The sequence below is a fragment of the Gadus macrocephalus genome, chromosome 8, assembly GCF_031168955.1.
Source record: "Gadus macrocephalus chromosome 8, ASM3116895v1".
NCBI classification, from domain to species: Eukaryota; Metazoa; Chordata; class Actinopteri; order Gadiformes; family Gadidae; genus Gadus; species Gadus macrocephalus.
Window position 1 is genome coordinate 16203315 of NC_082389.1, and position 12731 is coordinate 16216045.

A 12731-nucleotide genomic window follows, 5' to 3' on the forward strand; every position below is an offset into this window, starting at 1 on the left:
ACATTAAACGGTTCTAGATGGGACCATGGTGGCAGTTTGCCCAAAGAATATTATATAAGATTGTATTTCTGTCCAGGCGGACGGATATTGGGTCAGGAATTACAATCTGGACTAAAACCGTCTTCTGAATCTGAACATGTTATGATAAAGGGACATTGTAAAAGTTATTCATTATCTTCTTTTCAGCAGGTAAGTAGGTCAAACTAACTCAGAATACTTTTATTTGTTTTGTTTATTTGGTTGTCGAGTGAGAGAGAGAAAGACATAGAGAGCGAGACAAAGAGAGAGATGGAGAGAGCGAGAAAGAGAGACAGACAGAAAGACAGACAGACAGACAGACAGACAGACAGACAGACAGACAGACAGACAGACAGACAGACAGACAGACAGACAGACAGACAGACAGACAGACAGACAGACAGACAGACAGACAGACAGACAGACAGACAGACAGACAGACAGACAGACAAGACAGACAGAGATAGAGAGAGAGAGAGGGAGGGAGAGATCCTCTCTCTCTCTGTGGTCTCACTGATCTCCTACCCTGAGCTCCCTGTGAGAGGACAAACTTCCTGATGAGCTTGTCCGTGGCCTGGGTGTAGAGGGAGAGGGCGTAGCGTAGGGACTGCAGGTCGGGACTCTTCTCTAGGAACGTCTTCTTCAGGCCCACACCGCCCGCATGGAAGTATTGCTGTGATACGGGAGCCAGGGGCAAGGAGGGCAGACAGGCAGGACAACACAGGTAAGAACCTCGCGGGTTCAGGGGACGTTGGCGACCAAGCTAAAGCATAGTGACGCTGTAGAAGTAACCTGCTGGGTTGAAGCGTTTACGGTGCGTTGGAACAACAGAGGGTTTATACAGCCCTGGAGCCTTGTGTCCTTGTGTGCTGAGGTGGGGAGCAGTCACAGCGCAAGCTACCCAACTGGAAGGACTGCTTCAGTATGAACACCACAGTGTTTGTGGTGCTCATGAAGATATACCTTCTTCTTGTATTGTTCTTGCTATGCTACGGTCTACTTGTAACGTGAATCAAAGAAATAGGTTCAGTTTCAAACCATATTTGTCAATGTGTTAAAAATTGTCCATTGTTATTCAGAATCCTACACTGTTAAAAACACAGGCTACTGTAGAACAGTAGTCATCGTCTAGAATCATGCACCGGTTATGTGTGTGTTTCAGTGTGTATGCATGTGTATGTGTGTGTATGTATTTTATGTGTGCATATGTAAATGCATGTGTGTTTGTGTGTCTGCGTGTGTGTGCATGTGTCCACCCACTGTACCTTAATGGTGTCCAGAGCCAGCTCTATCACCGCACACTGTTTGGGGCTCAGAGCCTTCGCCTCCTCTCGCCCCATGTGCTCCTGCAAGGCCAGACAACACCCCGGAGGTCATACAAACACGCCCCTGATTGAACAGCATCATGGTTGTAAAGACCAGGCCTTCGGGATATAGTTGCCACAGTACTAGACGGGGTCCTACCTTGAGCTTGGACAACTGTCCCAGCTCCTTGGCTGCGTTGAAGATCATCTGTGTGCCCTGTGGGAGGAGAGAGAAGTGAGTGAGTGAACACAGGAGGTAAGGGGCCGGGGACAGAGAGATGGGCAGAACGCGGGGTGTGGGGACGGAGGGACGGGGGGGGACGGAGGGACGGGGGGGGACGGGGGGGGGGCGGTAGGGGGGAGCAGACCTCTCGGAGCGGATTGGGGACTTAAGGGTGTTGTAGGAGCAAAGACCAGAAGAGATCAGGATCCTGTGTGTTGTGTGTGTGTGTTGCAGGGCGGAGGGAGAGGAGCATACCGACATAAAGATGACACACAAGAACATCAACACTTGGGCTGGGTATCACCTATAAATGGCCACTGTGTCTTATGGGTGGATGCTGTCTCGGTTCCTCACATGACACAGATATGGGGAGCGTATCTGGGATCTCTATCTGGGATCTCTATCGGGCTGTAATGTATACAGAGGGGGGAGATGGGGCCCACAGACAGGTCAGGTATGCAGTCTCTCGTGCACCATGCGGACAGCAGGTTATGCTGGGTAGGGGACCTCTGGAGAGAGTGAAGGAGGAGGGCGGGGGGGAGTATATGCGACACAGGAAGGGGCTGGCTGGTTAACTCTGTGGCGGCAGGGAGAGAGAGACGGAGAGAAAGAGAGAGAGGGATAGAGAGAGATAGAGAGAGAGGGAGGTAGAAAGAAAGAGAGACCGTAACCACCGTAACCAGCGAAACACAGCATTCGTTCATGCTTCTATCATACATGGGGAAACACGCCCAAAAACCGCAAAGACACACACCAACACACAGACACACGAGACACACAGACACACGCACACACAAATAAACACTATGATACTTACAATCACCTAAAAAAGAAAAGGAAGAAAAAGCAAAAGCATGGCGTGATGGAGATGATCCACAGAAGATAGTAGCACTCTATGCATTATCACAACGAAAATACGTTTCACAAGCTGAATGAGCTCCTGCAAGAAAGGCTTAGGGAGACCAACCTTGAACAAGACAAAATAAGATGTGGGAGATTGGATAATGTGTGTGCATCTGTGTGTGTGTGTGTGTGTGTGTGTGTGTGTGTGTGTGTGTGTGTTTGTCTGTGTGTGTGTGTGTGTGTGTGTGGTGTTTACCGTCTGATCGGTGAGTGTGGGAAGCACAACGGTCTTCTCCATGGTGTTCATCACCAGCTTCCACAGCTCCTTCAGCACGCGCTTCAACACCGTCTTCTCACAGATCTTAGCAAACAGTGAGAGGCTGGGACACACGCACACACACACACACACACACACACACACACACACACACACACACACACACACACACACACACACACACACACACACACACACACACACACACACACACACACAGACAAACACGCACACACAACATCTTAACACATGATTGATCATTTCAAAGAACGTACTATCAATAGAATCAGACTCATGCAAATGTCACACAGTGTGTGTGTGTGTGTGTGTGTGTGTGTGTGTGTGTGTGTGTGTGTGTGTGTGTGTGTGTGTGTGTGTGTGTGTGTGTGTGTGTGTGCGTGCGGGAGTGTGTGTCTCACTTGGTGTCCAGGAAATCCATGATGGGTTGGAGGACATTGTCAGCCTCCTGGATAACGTTGCCGTTGGCTGGCACTGTCTGACCTTTGACCTGGGCCAGGATGTCCCCCATCTGCCGCACGTTGTCCTCAATCTGGGGCTGGAAGCTGCATGGGGACACACACACACAATGATGAAGGTCCTATTGTTAGCCTCTTCGCTATCAGAAAAGAGACTCATGAGCACATGACGAAGACAACGTGTCGCCATGCTACACGCTAACATGCTCACCTGATGGCGAAGATGTGGCTGAGGTCGTCCATGACGACGTTCAGCTTGTTCTGCAGCTCCTTCAGGAAGTCGCTGGCCTCCAGATTCAGCTGAAAGTGAGTGAGGATAGGTAGCTGCATCAGGTCATCAAAACACATATATATATATATATATATATATATATATATATATATATATATATATACATCATGGGGCTTGTTCATCAAAATGCATCATGGGAGTCTTGGTTGGGGATACTCCGCCATATGGAGTGGACTCAAGAGTTGTACGACTGTAAAATCCTGAATCAACATCCCCATAATGCCGAATAATTTCCAATGACCACCAACATAATTACTGAAGTTCCAATGCACCTAAGCCCACAAAATGGAGGCAGTCATTGCGATGTGAAGTCCCGAAGTCCTTAAGCCCTATATGTATAATGGTTTAGAAAGCTTACATCTTTGCCTCCCATGGCCTCGAACATCTTCTCCAGTTGAACTCTGAGCTGCTGGATGTTGTTGATGATGATGCAGGGCTGAGGGAAGGGCAGAGAAAAGGGCATTGGCTACAGTTGTTGTACTGCTCTGGAGGCGGCGAGATAATGGATTAATGCTAATGCTAATCGCGCCGGTCTCCTGGATGTCTGGCCCTCACCTGCCGCCCTCTGCAGCTGCAAATTCTGCTAACCATAACACTGTGTACCACTTAGACACCCGGGGAACACGAGGTGAGCCCAGGAAAAATATAAAACATATCAACATCGCTCAATTGCTTTTTAGCCCTGCGTATTTCAAATACAAAACGTAATAATGACCGTCTTTGATATCTTTCCCTGATTGCTGACCTGGGGAACTGCTGTTAAAAAGACAATCCACAATCACAAGTACAGAGGCTGAGACAAGGCTGTGGCGGTCAGGATGGACTCCATCTCAAACACCTACCACTTTCTCCTTGTTGACGTGATTGTGGAAGTCTTTTGAGATGATGTCAGCATAGGACAGCAGCACGTTCCCAATGGTCTGAGGGAGAGAGAGAGAGAGCGGGAGAGAGAGAGAGAGAGAGAGAGAGAGAGAGAGACAGACAGACAGACAGACAGACAGAAGGTAAAGAAAGAAGGAAGAAAGGAAGGGAAGAAAAGGAGGAGGAAAAGAGTACGGGTGACTAGGTGATTGATCGCAACATGGTGACAAAAAGTATCAAACTTGAGGCGGCTTCGAGAACAATTCCAACATGGTTGAGTGTTTTGGTGGGAAAACTCACCTTGGCAAACCGCCTCATGTAGTTACCAACGATCTGAGGGTCTGGACACTCGAGCTTGCGGATGATCTCGAAGCTCTGGTTGAGCTGGGAGAACACGTCCACCACGGAGCAGGAGAACAGGGCGTGCTCCGACGTCACCTGGAACTGCAGGTGCAGACGGACAGAGAGGGTTTAGAGGACACGACACAACGGTTCAGTTCACCAACTCTAGTGGTAGCCCCCCCAAAACACAATGTACACAAGAGCAGAACCAGCTCACCCTGCATCAATATAAATCAATCAATAAATCCATCAAATCTCTAAGCCTGACAATGTAGCGACGTCAGAGAGCAACCCCCTTCCCCCCTGTCCCAACGCACACACACTGAGCACGTGCGAAGAGGAGAGGTGTACGGACCCTCTTGCTAAGCCTATGCTCCGTAAGTCCAGGGAAGGGATGCTCTTTATGTGGAGCAAAGGGAGGGGGGGAGATGGGGGGAGATGGGGGGGGGAGAGGGGGAACATATGCTCCAGGTGACAGTAATTGGACCCAGAGGACCAGTGATATAGGAGCTGAGAAAACCCTGTTTGTATAAGGGCTCGCTCTGCTGTCTATTGACCCCCCCTGTCCCGCCTCGCTCCACTCCCCCTAGCCTCCCATTGATTAGATCTATAGGCATCCCAGAGACAGTGTGAGTCTGAGAGTGTGTGTGTGTGTGTGTGTGTGTGTGTGTGTGTGTGTGTGTGTGTGTGTGTGTGTGTGTGTGTGTGTGTGTGTGTGTGTGTGTGTGTGTGTGTGTGTGTGTGTGTGTGTGTGTGTGTGTGTGTGTGTGTGTGTGTGTGTGAACGTGTGTGCGAGGCCGTTGATGTGTTTAAGCATCCGCTTTCACCGCCCGCAGCATCTGCTGCAGCTCTCTGCCGGGGATGTGTTTCATTCGTTTTTATCGTTATTTGCATTTTGTATGGAGTTGTTATTGATCGTCTTACAGCCTCCCACCTGCCCAGGGGGGGGGGGCGCCTGGGGAGACACACAGGGCTGTTTGCCTGAGCAAACCAGGGATCTATTTACGGAGTCAATGGTTGCGGTCGAGGAGCGAAAAATGTATTCTTTGCATACTTTAACTTTAGAGCTGCCTCGACAGAACAGTTAGTGGGGGAGATTTAAGTTGAACGCGTTCAGCGCCCTGCCACCTCAGTCTGCTCCAGGACTGTGTTAGACCGAGTGCACCTTGGATCGATTTCTGTGCCTGGAGTTGTCGAAGCAAATTCGCAGGAAATTATCGTTGATTACCATCGTGTTCATCAGCCCATTAAAAGTCAATTTCTGGCACCTCGAAGTAGTTATGAATAGTTTTGTTCGGTTTTGTTGGATTATTGTTTACAGCTGAAGAAAGGACATCGACCGCGCCAATTACAGCCAAGAAAAAAAGTTATTTGTGGACGGTTCCTCTTAATAAAGATTAAAAAAGGCTTCTCATCAGATGGCAGCTGAAGACAAATAAAAATAAGTTAACTTTCGTACTAAACCCAGCCAAAGCAGTTACCCCGTCTTTCTTGTCTCTCTCCAGGGCACCGTGGAGGAAATCTCGGGACACCTCCTCGTTTTCTTCCAACCACATGACCACGAACGGCTCGAACCAGCTAAGAAACCACCAAAAATAAAACACCATCGTTCCAATGTCATCTTCACATGCAATACAATTTTTGCAAACGTATACAAGGAACAGTTTTCAGCGTCGACGTGCTAAACGTCGGGGACCGTGCACAGCTGCGAGGCCAAAGGTCAGACTCACGCGGGGTACTCAGGCACGTGCTTCTGGAAGGTGACCAGCTCCTTGCAGTACTCGTTGTACAGCCACTTCACTTTGAAGTGCAGGTTCATATAATCTGCACTCTTGCACAGCCGGTGCTTCTCATGCTCTGAATAACAAAAGGCAGAGGAAATGTCACCACTAATGTCCTTCCTCAACTCAGATGGGGCCACTCGTCTCCCTCTCTGTTTATTTGTTGTCATTCACATTGTCACAGTGCTCACATACACACAAGTATGTGTAACAGAATTTGATATAATGTAAATTATAATTTAAAAAACACATCAGCCTTACATGAGCACACACCACATGTGTATAACAGGAACTCACCCTCCATGGCGTATCTCATGTCTTGTGCGAACATATTCCACATGACCTCGGCGCTGATCTTGCCGACATTCAGTTCCTGTGGAAACCTGCGGAGCGACAGGGTAGGACCGAACGCATCAGGCCATCGGCAGCCAATAGGACGAAGATAACAACTCATAACCAACCAGGCAGCCACTGTGTGCTGTGCACATCTCTAACATATCTGTACTGAAGCCTCAACATGTTTGGAATCGGGTGACTTGATTTCACTGACACATGTCATGCGGTTTATATCAAGTAGAAGAATTTGATTATTGTGACTGCACTCAAGTTATTAGACTGTGGTTGGTTGGAACATTGAAGCAAGCTACCATTTACCGTTCTGTTTGCCACCGAAAGGTCACAATCCTAAGGCTGTCTGTGAGGATTATTGAATGTGATATGGATGGAGAGAAGTAGCAGCTGCAGCCTAAACAGAGTATTGCATTAACTGAGACAGAACCCAACTAGCGTCTAACCTTATCACCTGTAGGCTCACATCACCCCACTCCGGCCTCTTGGCACCAGCAGTTTATTAATCAGCTAATCTGCTGGTCGGCTATTAGCTGATTGGGTGCTTCACAGCACTCATTAGTATTTTACTGCCACTTAGGGCAGTGTTATCATCAAATACCGCAGCAATGAATGATAGCACGCTGTGTGTATTCCAGCCCTTCTGAATATTGTTTTTCTCAGGTGTGTACTGATTGGACGGATTGTGCAGCGGCTCATGGGTCGTTCTGTTCAGATGGAGCTCTGAAGGCCCTCTGTGATAGAGAACAGCAAAGTGCCAACAGATAAAATGTACTTTGGGATGCTCTGATACGATGTGTGTTGTTCTCCAATTATTTTTCCCAAGCGGAAATTTGCACAAAAAACTTGCCCTCTAGGGACACTTCGCTGCGATAATATGTAATATAATATAATCATTACATAATAATAGGTGGCTTCACATGATGAATAGGAACATGCTATTGGACTGGTTTAACTGGTTTGAACAGGGAAGAAACCTACTGGTTGAGACAGTGCGTGTAGGAGTTCTTGTCCTCTTCGATGATGGAGACGATGAGGGTGATGAGTTTGGACCAGAAGTCCAGGTTCTTGATGTTTGGACCCTGCTCATCTGGGGGCACAGGTTTTGCCTGCACCACAGATTAGATACATCAGAGATACATAAATATGATCCAAGTGCTGAGCTGCAGCAGTTTTATTTCTTCCCTTGCAGGGATGACAACCAACCCAGCATACTCATCCTTTTTAACTGCTGATTTAAGCATCGTAAACAGCAAGCCAGGCCTGTTACAGCTGGAGCTGCAGCGGCCTCTCTCTTCTGACTCACCGGGTCGGACTGGTACTCTCGGTTGTACAGATCGTGGCAGTTGTTGAAGATGTACTCGTAGGTGGAGTTGAGGCAGGCCTTCACACAGTCTTTAACCACCTGGCTGGCCCGGGGAGGGCTCTGCAGCTCTTGGACCTAACGAACACCAACCAAAGACAACGTCAACGCCGACTCCTGCACCCGGTCCTACTGCGTTCCTCCAGGAAGCCGGCCCCCTTCTCTGGCAAATTCAACAAATATGCATGTGCGCACGCAGACTTATACAAAAGAGCAAACTGGACAACTATAATGTAGTTATATGCCATATTCACACAGAGAAACACACCTGCATGGGGAACTAGGCTATGCGTGCATAACACAACGAGAAGACGATTCTCCACCAACAGGCCCGAGGGCAACATGGGAAATTCTGTGCTTGAAAACGCTGCTGTTGTCTTTTGGTGTCAAAGCAGACATATTGTTGAGAGACAGAAAGGAGCTCTCACTTTCATCCTGAAGAAGGTGATGCTGGTCAGCAGGTCCACGGTGGACTTGAGGTCCTGTAGCCGCTCAGGACTACTGGCTGGGAAGTTGTTCTGAAAACACGCGTCAGAAAACACCATTGAATCACTGAATGTAACATTTTACCATAGTATGGGCGGCTATTGAAAAGCTACAGATCGTAGATCATATATTTAGATTATGAAGATCAGGAGAACAGCAACAGCTTGACAGTTGTTTTTATCTCAATCTCTTGACTGTACTTCAATATTCTGAACCATAAACAAAGTCATGGAAAACACGACGATAACCAATTACCTCAAAACAAACTGTTTGTCAGAAGAAGGAGAAACAACTTATAGCTGTTGGTACAATAAGGATGATCATAGAACCATGTGCCAAGCACCAATAATTGCTAACAAATGAGTCAAGCAATGTTATAATGAGGACGAAGATCGAAGTAATGAGAGAAAGTAAAGAGAGTGCTCCATACCCGGTACATGGACAGATCGATCCTCAGGGAGTTGTGCAGCTGGTCCAGTAGTTTCACAAACCTCTCCTTCTACATCCAAGGGGGGAAATGAGGAGAACAAGTCTGGTTAGAAACACATTTAACTGTGTAAACCTCTGACTCTGTTCCTCTGGTTGGTGCCATTGAGACGTGGGTTGGGCCTTCATTAGCCTAACCAGAGTTGACCCCTCGGGGTGGCCCACAAGCCCTGGAGCCAGCAAGTGTTTCTGATCATAACTGTCAGGAAGACACAAGGACGGGGTCACCTACACCAAAGTTGGAGGCGGCGAATCTGTCCGAGGCGGAGACGTTGTTGGAGGACTGGGTGGTGTGGGCGTAGTAGGCGTTGATGTTGGCCAGCAGGGTGCTCATCACAGCCGGCACCCCGGGGCACATGTACTTAGATGACAGGCAGGCAAAGTGACTGTTTTTGCCAGGGGGTTGGAGGAGGAAGAAGCACAGAAAGACAAGAAAGACTCGTTAGATCAGACTAAAACAGTACTTGTGATTCAGTAATAGGCGATATCAAATAATGATGTAATATCTTGATGATGCATTGCTGGTGCACACAAAGCAGAAGCACTATTATTATAGTGACTGTTTCTAATTGAATACATTTCATGGGAAACGCATCATGGCCTGTGGTGTAAAAGGGGTGTAGGCTGAGGGTACTGACGTCATGGCCTGGTAGATGGACTCCACGCCGTAGCGCATGGCGAACTCGTCCACGATCTCCTGGGCCGTCTCCTCAAAGTAGACCTTCCAGGCGTCGTCGCCCTTGGCGTCAGGGATCTTCACCACGCCCCCGTTCTGCTCCTCGGTGGTGTACTGGAACAAGTGCTGAACACCGGGGGAAGGACCAACGGGGGTTAGCGACGGACGTGGGCTTCTAACTGATGTAAGCCCACCCCATCTGCTAAAAACTAAAAAAAGATTTGATTGTCCGCGAGGTAGCCAATCAGATGGTTAAATAGTGGTAGCCAAAGAGATTATTCACCAGTTGGACATAGATAATCCCCTTGTCCACTCAGCAGTGATACCTCATCCATTTTTTACCAACTGGGGATAATCCGGTTGTCCACCAGTAGTCTATCCGATCATCCACTAATTAGCGGTAGTCAATCAGATCGTCCACTAAATGGTAAAACCAATAAGACTATGCTAGCCTTGGAACCAGACAACTCTGCAATCTCATGTTTTATTTGCTCTGTCAGAGAGAAACTCCCTTCTACCTATTTCAAGCCCACCTGGACCGGGTTGGCCATTAACCCCCGTTAATCTAATAAGGGTTGATCCGATGAGAGGGGGGGGCCCTAGGGGGAAGCCGCTGGGGCATTTCCGTGAACGACCAAGATGGCTACCGCTGATGTGAAGTGGTCTGTGGAATCAGCCAAATTTAACAGCATTAAACAAATAGGATAGTGTATTTTTATATAAAGAAGAACAAAGAAGTGCACTTAAGGCACAAAAACACACTGAAGCACTTGTTGATAAGGATGATGTGTTTGCCATTTCCGCTCCGCACTAGGATGCATTCCATTGATCTGATTGGTTGGAGCTCTATCCAATGGCATCCGGAGGCCATTTGTCCGGCGCCTTCTAACAACGGCCCTCGGAAATCTAGTTCCAGACTAAAGGCATTTGCTAATTGCTCTGGCGATGTCAGTATTCACCAATTATTCACTAAAACAAGGAGATTGTCCACTGCATAATGAAAGCCAATAGGATGATTCACCGATTGGAGATAACCAATCAGATTGTGCCCCCACTGGAGTAACCCAATAAGACTGACCTCATGTAGACAGGTGTACTGAACGTGGTAGGGAGCCACCGTCTCCTCGCCCTTGATCTCCACGCTGATGTGCATCCGAATGGCCCCCGACACAGCAGACTTATCCGTCCGCTTGTCTGGAACAGAGAGAGACACAGTGTTGACTTGAATCCACTCACCCTCCACGAAGCTTAACGTTCTAGGGGATGAGTTCTCTGGAAGCAAACCGTTCCCGTTCCGAACTCACCCAGGTTGTACCAAACGTCCATCTCCCCACTGAGCGTCCGGACCTCAATGATGGTTTGGCCCAGGAAGTCATCGCTCTCTCTCTTGAACCTCTGCTTCACGCGGGACTTGATGTCGTCGTCCTCGTCCCACACGCGCACCTTGATCCGGTCGGAGGAGTTGTGGCACTCACTGGAGGAGACGGACAGACTATTAGGTTAACCTGGGCACGGTTAAGTGGCGTTGACTGTAGCAAAATGACATGCTTCTTATTGACCACAGTGCAGTCAAGTGTAGCCTTTTAGAAAGAAAACCATCGGGGGGGGTAATGTCTAATTGGACTGGAGTAGTCTGCTATAACAGAAGTTAGTGCTCAGTTACATGTTATATAACATTGGCTTGAAGTTGTGCACTGGTTCCTCTACAGAACTCACAAGTGGAAGTTCTCCTCCCAGACAGGGTTGAGGTTCCCATAGATGGTCTTGGTCCTCTTCTTGGTTTTACCCACTTGGACCGTTACATATGGGTCACTGGAGCCTGTTTTGTCCTTAGCCTGCAGGCCCTGCGCACACACCACTAAGGGACGAGAAGGAGGAAGAAAAACATAAATGTCAACATCAAAAGTCTGACGATGTCTGTGTCAAAGACAAGAGCACTACTGTTACTTTATAAAATTGAGTTTTACGTAGATCAAAGAAGGTTTGCATCTTTTTTTCTGTATTATCACGAGGAGGTAGTTGGTGAGGCATCTTGCTCAAGGGTTTCCACAAATATATTGGAGAACAAGTTATAAACCAAAACCTCAGCCTAACCACTGGACCCCCCGGGGTCTCACCGGTGATGCTGATCTTGGCCGACCACTTGGAGGTGCCGTCCAGCACGCTCTGCTTGATCTGCTTCATCTGGGTGCCGTGGGTGGACTTGTCCAGAGCGAACACCTCCTGGATCTGCTCGAAGATCTCGGGCTTGTTCCTCTCGCGGATCTTCATGCGGTCCTTCAGGACCATGATGATGTTCTGCGTCCGGTCCTCCGCCCCGTGCTTGGAGCTCTTCTCCGCAGCCCCTGATTGGACAGGAGGGGGGGGGGGGGGGGGGGGGGAAGACGAGGCAGGGACGTTAATGACGACAACTTTATTATTTCTAAAGTATGTGAAGGGGGGAAAAAGGTAGCAGGAGCGCCTCCAGCGTGTCCCTAAACCTCGGGGGGTTAGGGGCTAAACATGAATGTAACATCACAGTTATTAAAAGGCTTTTTAATTGCAAACCTACTTGAGTGCCTGGATCTGGATTCATTATTTCATCTCACTTTAAGTTGTTGTACATTTTCCTCTTCTTTCTACCGATAAAATATTTGAAGAATATCTTATCAACTCCTTGGTGCGACGCCTGTATGTAACTGACCCCCCACACCCCCTGTGCCCGATCCTCCCGTTGTTACCCAAACTAGTACTGGTCCCCCTGAACACCTCCTCTCCTCCACCTCCCGCAGAGCACCGATCATCACACTCACTCTGCAGGCAGTCGGCGTTGAGCAGGTCCTGGCACTTGTCGTGGCATTTGACCCCGCACTCGGAGCAGCGCATGCCCTGGCGCGCGATGCCCCACAGCAGCCCCTCGCACTCGTAGCAGTAGGTGGGCGTGGTGGCCGTCCACACCTCGAAGTTGTGCGGCGT

At 48.6% G+C, this 12731-nt stretch overlaps 1 protein-coding gene across 1 annotated transcript in view; it reads right to left on the reverse strand.

Annotated features, from left to right (window-relative positions):
- Nucleotides 1-12731, reverse strand: part of LOC132463376 (protein unc-13 homolog A-like) — a 35851-nt gene that overhangs the window by 5430 nt on the left and 17690 nt on the right. The window contains exons 16-38 of the mRNA XM_060059500.1: nt 12569-12731; nt 11894-12121; nt 11493-11634; nt 11081-11250; nt 10855-10970; nt 9739-9902; nt 9333-9486; nt 9045-9113; nt 8557-8646; nt 8072-8206; nt 7747-7874; nt 6715-6800; nt 6367-6493; nt 6118-6214; nt 4595-4738; nt 4276-4353; nt 3792-3869; nt 3353-3441; nt 3085-3228; nt 2645-2768; nt 1483-1539; nt 1284-1364; nt 544-691 (exon numbers count right to left, since the gene is read on the reverse strand). The exon at nt 12569-12731 is cut by the window's right edge and continues 57 nt beyond it. Of these exons, the coding sequence (XP_059915483.1) occupies nt 544-691; nt 1284-1364; nt 1483-1539; nt 2645-2768; nt 3085-3228; nt 3353-3441; nt 3792-3869; nt 4276-4353; nt 4595-4738; nt 6118-6214; nt 6367-6493; nt 6715-6800; nt 7747-7874; nt 8072-8206; nt 8557-8646; nt 9045-9113; nt 9333-9486; nt 9739-9902; nt 10855-10970; nt 11081-11250; nt 11493-11634; nt 11894-12121; nt 12569-12731 (2812 nt within the window). The remainder of the gene's footprint in view (nt 1-543; nt 692-1283; nt 1365-1482; nt 1540-2644; nt 2769-3084; nt 3229-3352; nt 3442-3791; nt 3870-4275; nt 4354-4594; nt 4739-6117; nt 6215-6366; nt 6494-6714; nt 6801-7746; nt 7875-8071; nt 8207-8556; nt 8647-9044; nt 9114-9332; nt 9487-9738; nt 9903-10854; nt 10971-11080; nt 11251-11492; nt 11635-11893; nt 12122-12568) is intronic.